General features: G+C 45.4%; 1 protein-coding gene across 2 annotated transcripts; it reads left to right on the top strand.

Moving 5' to 3' along the window:
- Nucleotides 1–1,096: 1,096 nt before the first annotated feature.
- Nucleotides 1,097–8,292, top strand: RPS7 (ribosomal protein S7). Of its 2 annotated transcripts, XM_075498007.1 has the most exons (7): nt 1,097–1,235; nt 1,859–1,940; nt 2,269–2,340; nt 3,905–4,048; nt 5,594–5,658; nt 7,387–7,537; nt 8,177–8,292. In XM_075498007.1, exons 2-7 carry the CDS (start codon nt 1,866–1,868, stop codon nt 8,252–8,254), a joined length of 585 nt encoding a protein of 194 aa, XP_075354122.1. In that variant the 5' UTR covers nt 1,097–1,235; nt 1,859–1,865; the 3' UTR covers nt 8,255–8,292. The 2 variants fall into 2 exon arrangements, with proteins under 2 accessions (XP_075354122.1, XP_075354123.1); XM_075498008.1 differs by lacking the exon at nt 1,097–1,235 and having other exon boundaries at nt 1,836–1,940.
- The last annotated feature ends 228 nt before the right edge of the window (nt 8,293–8,520 follow it).

Raw genomic sequence — 8,520 nt, 5'->3', positions numbered from 1 at the left:
CAAACCGAGCCGTGCTGCACTGCCAAGGCCGAGATCCTGGTGACTATTTACACAAGAAGCGTTTCGACACCAAAGGCCGAGAACTTCAGCCTGTGAGGGGAGCGGCCGGGAGTCCCTGAGGCGAGCGGGGTGCCGGGAGCCGCCTCACGCCGCCCGGGCCCACGCAGAAGCAAGTGGCGACGAAGGCTTGGCATAACAGAATCACAGAATCACAGAATCATATAGGTTGGAAAAGACCTTTAAGATCATCGAGTCCAACCATAAACCTAACACTGCCAAAACCACCACTACACCATGTCTCTAAGCACCTCATCCAAACGTCTTTTAAATACCTCCAGGGATGGCGACTCAACCACTTCCCTGGGCAGCCTGTTCCAATGCTTGATAACCCTCTCGGTGAAGAAAAATTTCCTAATATCCAGTCTAAACCTCCCCTGGCGCAACTTGAGGCCATTTCCTCTTGTCCTATCACTTGTTACTTGGGAGAAGAGACCGACCCCCACCTCTCTACAACCTCCTTTCAGGTAGTTGAAGAGAGCGATAAGGTCTCCCCTCAGCCTCCTTTTCTCCAGGCTAAACAGTCCCAGCTCCCTCAGCCGCTCCTCATCAGACTTCTGCTCCAGACCCTTCACCAGCTTCGTTGCCCTTCTCTGCACACGCTCCAGTACCTCAATGTCCCTCTTGTAGCGGGGGGCCCAAAACTGAACACAGTATTCCAGGTGCGGCCTCACCAGTGCCGAGTACAGGGGCACAATCACTTCCCTAGTCCTGCTGGCCACGCTATTTTTGATAACAGCGAAGGACAGAGCGGAGCAGGCTTGTCTTTCTCCTTCTTCCCTCGCTGTCGGAGAGGGAGCACCCTTGGGAGAGGGAGAGAGGCGGGAAGGGAGCCCACGTCCCGCAGGCAGCGGCTGAGGGCAGCTCTCGCTCGCCCCGCTGCCACCACCACTGCGCATGTGCTGCACCGCAGCTTCTGCCCCCGCCCCGCAGCACGGCGCGGCTCCCAGCAGCTGGTGATGACTTCATCCGCGGGCGCCGCGCCAGGACTCTAAGTGTCCGCTCGGGCTTCGCCCTGGCGGAAGTTGTTGTCGGCTGTTGGCGCGCGCGGGTATCCGTTCTGCCCTTCTTCCTGGTCTGGCTTCACCCCTGCGTGGGCGGGGCGAGCGCCTTCCCGGGCCGCGATCTGAGCCGCGCTCGCGAGAGCTCTCCCTTTTCCTAGGCCGGCGCTGAGAGAGGTGGGTGCCCGGGCCCTGCGCGGGCCCCGGTGGCGGCGCAGCCTTTTCTCCCGCCGCCGCTGCAATACGGAGCCGGGCGCCGAGCGGTGCTCCCTGCGGCAGCTCCGGGGTGGGGATGCCCCCGATTACCGCCTGCCCGAGGCTCGATGGTCGCCGGGGCGCCCGGTGCTGGGGGAGGGGAGCCGGCGGGATTTCTTCCGCCCTCCCCCGGCGGCGCCCCGAGGGAGGCCTCTGCGGCGGGGCAGCAGGCTGCCGGGCAGGAGGAGGGGGTCAGGGCCGGGCACGGAGCCCGGCGAGCCGGCAAGGGCTACCCGCCCGCTCGGCGGCACGTGGGGCTCCGTGAGCGGCCGGGCAGCCTCCCCGGTGCTCCTGGGGCCTGGCAGCTGCCGGCGCCTTCGCGAACACGCGGGGCGCCGCGGTGGGCAGGCCCCTCGTTCCCCAGGACGCTTTTCCCTTGTGGTCGGCGTCCCCTGGAGCGGCGTGCTGGGGCTTGCGTGGCCTGTGGGGCTCTCTCTGGCTTCGCTTTGAAGCGTGTGGCTGAGTAGCCGGATTGCAAAGTCTTGCTGCGTTTGTTGCAGCAGGCACGTTTCTGGTGACAACCGAGATGTTCTTTTGCGTTGCAGAAAGGCCATGTTCAGCTCTAGCGCAAAGATTGTGAAGCCTAACGGCGAGAAGCCAGATGAGTTCGAGTCTGGTATATCCCAGGTACGTGCCTTTCCCTTCTGCTGTTTGGTAATTGACGGCAAGTTATGGAGACAGTATTGTGACAGTTGTCTAGAGCTTAAACTTCCAGGGTGATGCTGCCTAAATGTGTACTCTTTCCTAGTTTTACTCAGGAACTGGGGCAGTCAGCATGTATTCTCACCAATTGAACTTGTTGCATCTGTCAGTGTGACAAGAAGTTAAGTCTTTGATATTGACTGCGGTAAAAAGTATATAGCTGCTCTCTGGCACTGTGGACAGACTTTGGTCTCAAGGGTTCTTATGAATTGAACGGGATGTAATGGATTATTCTGCAACTTCACTTTCCTAGGCTCTGCTGGAGTTGGAAATGAACTCTGACTTAAAGGCTCAGCTGCGGGAGTTAAACATCACAGCAGCTAAGGTAGGCTAGACCTTCTCCACAAAGAATTGCTTGGTGACTTGCTCTGTGTGCGTTTAATTCTTGTGAATGTTACTGTACTAGGTGAATGGTGTCTTTAGCTGTTTCTTATGGCCTGTGATTGTTTTACTGTATGCTGTTGTGGTTTATCTTCTGTTATTTGCTGTTGACATGTAGGATTTTGTAATAGTTATTTCTTTAGGAACTTGTCCGAAAAGTCATTGTAAAAACTCAAATAGCAGTTTAGTGTTTTAAATAAACATATTTAAAAATGGTAGTTCTACTTTCTGTCTCTGCAAACTGGGCTTGAGATCTGAAGCTGACCTTGTGGGTGGATATTGGCTGGCAATGTAGGCATTGCAGAATCTTTGTCAGGAATGTAAACCGTAATAATATTTGTGAAATCAGTTTGTTGTAAATCCTCTTTTATGAACCAAGTAATAGATAAGAGGTGGATCAAAGTAATAGGCTGACTTGATAACGTAGGTTAGCTTGTTTGTAAATTTTAGTTTATAAAGGCAACTGAAACGTTAAGGAAGAAAAGGAAGAATAAAATTAGTGTTAGAATTTGTCAGCCTTGGAGACTGGGTGGAACTTCTGAACCTGGTTGCTGCAACCAAAAAATTAAGTTGGTTGCTTTATGGTTCTTGCCCAGGCCCACCAATACAGACAGAGATGCATGACTCCTTAGAGTTAAGTTAAAGAATCTGGGAATGCAGAAGTCAGCTTGGTATATGAGTTCAGGGGTCTTCAGAAGAACGGGTTCGCTGCTGAAGTACAGCAATACGTACTGTCCTCAACAAGGAGTTTTTAGAAATGTCTTTGTTGTTTACTTAGCTACTTGGTTTTATTTGTGAGAAATCTCCTGTGGTCATCTGTGTTAGCTCATGTGGGAATGTAGCTGGTGAAGCAGCTTCCCATTCTGCTGGAGAATGAGGATGCCTCTGCAGTTAGGTTCATGGGAGAAGTGCCTTGTAAGCCTATACAAACTTCTTTGGTTTTGATCAACTGTTGGAGAAACAAACCAGGAGAAAAGTAATGTGCTGTGATGTAAACCTGCTGGCATTTGGAGGGGAAGGAAGTGTTTTGTTTGAGTAGTGATGCAGGCCTTGGCAAGTGGTGGACAGAAGATGATTTCCATGAAGTAGTAGTTCAAAAATACAAAATTTATTACTGTAAACTTTGTCTAGAGTCTCCATTAGAGGCAAATAATTTTTGAAACGTTGTATCAGCATGTAAGCACCACTGCAGCTGTGATGATAAGCATTCAGTATAGTTAGGATTCTAGCATCAGGGTTCCATCCTGCAGAAAGAATGAGCTTTGCTAGTCAGAGGATGTGACTCCTTTGAAAGGAGTGGTGGGATTTATTGCCCAAAGTGGTCTGACAGGTTTTTCTGTTTAATGTTTGCTCTTAAATGCATTAAAACAGGTACTGCTCTGTGATGCTCTGTTTTTCCCCAAAGTTGTAAGCAAGGCTATCAAATACCTGTGTTCAGAGGATTCATGATCAAACCAAACATTGTTTCTCAACCCCTAGATAACATTTACTTTCTACTTCTATTTCAGGAAATTGAAGTGGGTGGTGGCAGAAAAGCCATCATTATCTTTGTACCAGTTCCTCAGCTGAAATCCTTCCAGAAGATTCAGGTGCGGCTAGTTCGTGAGCTGGAGAAGAAGTTCAGTGGAAAGCATGTGGTGTTCATTGCTCAGGTAAAACACTTAGAATCATAAGAATGTTGATTTGAAGGGATCCCTGGAGGTCATCTAGTCCAGCCTTGTGCATGAAGCAGGACTATTGCCAACATTAGATCAGGCCAGCCATGGTTTTGTCTAGCTGAGTCTTGAAAACATCTGAGGATGGAGATTCCACAGCCTCTCTGGATAACCTGTTCCAGTGCTGCACTACCCTTCTTGTCTTGTCCATTCAAGGTAACAATGATATAATGCTTATTTTTGTATCAGCAGGAAATCTAATGAATGTCCTTCTGTGGATGTAAGCTAAAATGATTTCAGCTAGCAGCCAAGGCTATGTAAACTTGGTGAGACATGAAGCTTTTTGGAGGAGGATATAACTTTCTTGTTCTGGCCTCTCTTAATCCTTCAGAAGTTTGAGAAGCAAAGCTTGAACGTAAAAGGGAGCAAATATTAATAGGAGCTTTACTACACTTACATAATCTAAGCACTTAAAATTCAAGATAATAGGAGAGGAAGAAAAAAAACCTGACTCAGGTTCTGAATTTATGGAAGGAGCTAAGCCATGAAAAGGTGATAGAGGACTCTCTGGGCAGTAATAAGGGGTGGACAAACTCTGGAGATCTGTCTGCAGAGTTAGTTGTTAGACTGAAGCTCCTTTTAGTGAAAGTTCTTTGTAACATAATTTTTAAGAGCCAGCGCACCTTACCCTGAATCTTTATGTGGCCAAGAAGACTTCTTTTAATGAAGTGCCTTTGGCTCACTTAAACTAAGTGCTTGAGAATTCCCTGTCAGTTTACTAATCCATATTTTAGAAGGGAACGTGTGCAGTTCTTCTGCTATAGGTGAAATGTGGTTGCTTTTGAATATGACGTGACCCAGTTTGGATTACAGTAACCCCATAATGAATACAGTCATGGAGAAGCTGTGATGTGTTGGTAGAAAATACTGCAGGTGGCTACAACTGCATCTAAAATTCGACATTTTAAAACATCTACCCTTGCAGATAGGGTAGTAGAAAATAAGTTTTACTGATCCAAGCTGGTATAAATACCTTTAGATGCTGCTTTTGGAACAGATTACATTTAAGCCCAGGTTTGATCTGAATTGTGTAATACATCTTGTTATTCCAACTAGCGTTTCGATCTCAGATGTCGCCTAGCTGTCTGTGGGACTGAGCTTACTACTCTGCTTCAATCTAACAGAAATTGTAAAACTCTGAGATTTCTGTTCCCAAAGAAGTGTATTCAGGTCACTAATATGACACAGTAAACTACCCTGGTTGTATTCAGGGGGAAAGGAGGGATGAAATACAAATCTTTTATTTCAGTGCACTGAATACAGGATCAGTAGATGAGAAATAAAGCAATACCAGTACTTCAGCTTCTGCGAGCAATATCAGGTTCTACTGCTGGTGTAATTTTGGGCATACTTAAGTCTCCCTTTTCAATGTTTCGTGCATCTGTTTCTAGTGAGGAAAAAAAAGCACGTGTGGGAAGTTTTTTTTCCTTTAATTTTAAACACTAGATACTGAGAAATGCCTTTTTTTTTTTTCCTTATCAGAGAAGGATTCTGCCCAAGCCAACAAGAAAAAGCCGCACAAAAAACAAGCAAAAGCGTCCCAGGAGGTAAGTAAATAATACTGATTCAATATGACAGCCTTCTTTTGTGACTTGGTAATTTAGTCAAGTAATGTTTAGTTGAGTTTTTGAGAAGTCATTCAAGTGATTGGGTGGTCTTGTCATTTTTCTTGCTGCTTGAAATAGTATCTGCCATTTGACTGCTAAAGGGTGCAGTAAAAAGCTTGTCTTTGGGCACTGTGTTGCATTTCTTAGAACTCTGCCTGTATTTTCAGCTACAGCTGTAGCCAATTTTTAGCCAGCAATACTGGCTTAGGAAGCTGCAACCGGATGTCTCTATTACCACAGTGTGCTGACTATTTTTTTTTAAGCTGCAGGAAGAGCCACGTCCATATCACATGTTAGACTGTACAGAAGGCAGGGCTGGCACACTGAAGGGGTGCAATGAGGGAGAGAGTGGCTGAGGAGCGGTGTAGGTATAAGTAGTCCCTCTGGATATGAGTTTAACAGCAGTAGTGTAGTCATTTGTGTTAAATGGCCTCCCTGCACTCATTTAGTCTCTTTCTTGCTAGACATGCAACGCTACTATGTCTATGTGGATGTCAGTGCCTCTTCTATACTGTTCTGTACCTTACTATACCATTTTGTAGTCCATGCCTTAAAAGTTTGTCTTCTTTATGACATGTGGCATGTTCCTGTAACTTCTCCTAGCCCCAGTATTATACCTGTGTCATATCTATTTTGAAATCTTCAGGCATAGATTTTAAAAGTGCAGTTTCATAGTACTCATCTAGCTGCAGTCCTACATTTGGAGGACTCTGTGTTATATTAAAACTAGTATTGCACAGTGGCTAGAGAAGTTGGCATCTGTGTATGTGATTAGCGTGCTGCCTCTTTCAGCACGAGGGAAGGAGAGCGTGCAGGACTGTCCCTTTCTCAGTCAGAGACTGGATCAGGCTAGTAGGGTTGTGAAACTGATATGTATATTGTGAAGCACAGAAAATGCGATTGATGTTTGTCTCCCTTAGCTATCCTAATATTTGCAAGTTTGAAATGCTGCTGTAGACACAGGTCTTAGTTACTAGTGGTACTGCCTTGAAACTGCAGGTAGGGAAGCTGGAAATCTTACTAGTCATCTAGACTCGTACACAAAATAGCCTGGATCAATTTTTCTCATTTTGGCTCACTTCTGGACAGTTCAAGAACACAAATGTAGACATCAAACAGTCTTCTAAGCATGGGCTAAACTTACCAGCTAGGCTTTCCCTGTAATACACTGGTGTTTTGAGCCACTTGGGTTTAGGCAGAAGAAGAAACCGGTGTTTTCAAAACTGGGTCTCCTATGAACATACTTTCTGTAGTTGAAGATACTTGCACACTTAAACTCTTCCAGTGAGTGTCTCTGGCAAAATTGCAGATGGGACAACTTGGTTTTGGTTTAAATAAAATCTTCCTTAAATGTGTAGAAATAAAAGAACATTCCGGTCTGTTGCTGCAAAGCAAGATGTGATCTAAAAGGTCACAAACCTGGCTACTGACTTTTTCATACAGTCATTGAAGTCATGCAGTCATTAAGTTTCTACACTCAGTGTAGGATTTAGCTTTTATTTTTGCATGACCTGTGAAAAAGTGGTATTGTCATACTGCAGCATTAAAAAAACAAACCAAAACACCACTGAATTTTCAGCTAAAGCGTGCTGTGGAAGGTTTAAGCCTTGGCAAACTGGAAAATTTGGCAAGAGGATGTGTTTTAATGATTCAAATGTGGCATTTCAGCCGTACGCTTACTGCAGTGCATGATGCCATTCTTGAAGACCTGGTCTTCCCAAGTGAAATTGTGGGCAAGAGAATCCGTGTAAAACTGGACGGCAGCAGGCTCATAAAAGTCCATTTGGACAAAGCACAACAGAACAATGTTGAACACAAGGTAAACAAAAAAACCTTTACTTTCTCATGCAGGATGGGGTGGCATTCTGACGTAGCTGAGAGGCTGCTTATGTGATACAGCAAAAGACTGCCTTTTGGCTTGTGGCAATGGAGATGCTTCTGTTTGTATTTGGACTAAGATGCTGAAGATGAGGCAAGACAGTTTTGAACTAAAGCTCTAGTTCAACTTGCCAAAACCCTTGGATTGTAAAGTAGCTATATTGGTTCCCTCATGGGAACCAGCAGTGTTCTGTTGGGTTTTTTTGTTTGTTCGGGGGTTGGTTTTCTTGTTTGTTTGTTTTGTTTTAAGTGAAGCACTTAGTTTTGACCTCAAATAGATGTGCTTGATAGTCTGAAATCACCCCTTGCTTTGCATAGTTTTTTTTCTGTGGGGACATGTTTAGGACCCCTCAGCTCTCTGGGTCTCCTATGGTTGCAAGCCAAAGAGGCTCCAAATATGCTCCAGAAAACATATTTTCTGTATAAATGCTCAGCTACCTTAATCTAGAAGAAAATAATTGGCCTCAGAGTTCACTTCAGAGTGAAGAGGCAGTGGGAAATAGCGTGGTGCCTAAAGGGTGTTAACATAGATTTTACTTCCTTACACAGCATGTATAAACAAGATTGTTTATCTTCACAGGTGGAAACATTTTCTGGTGTCTACAAGAAGCTCACAGGCAAAGATGTGGTGTTTGAATTTCCAGAATTCCAGCTGTAAAGTGCAAAAAATGGCTGAATAAACAACTGTTCATATAACAGAGTAATTTCATTTAAATTTTGAATTCCATAAACATAAATGGGGATTAACTGGTTCATGGGACTTCTCTACTCTCTGGATGAGTGACATTTGTGTATCAAAGTATTAAGCCACCAGCGTTTTAATGGTAGCCCTCTTAGGTTGTTCTTGGCACTGTCGCAACACAGCTCTGGACAAAAGAGTCCAGAGTCTGCAAAAAGAATTGGCATTGAAAAATAAACAAGTAT

This window comes from Mycteria americana, chromosome 3 (assembly GCF_035582795.1).
Source record: "Mycteria americana isolate JAX WOST 10 ecotype Jacksonville Zoo and Gardens chromosome 3, USCA_MyAme_1.0, whole genome shotgun sequence".
In the NCBI taxonomy this organism is placed as follows: Eukaryota; Metazoa; Chordata; class Aves; order Ciconiiformes; family Ciconiidae; genus Mycteria; species Mycteria americana.
This window is presented reverse-complemented; position numbering and strand designations above follow the sequence as displayed.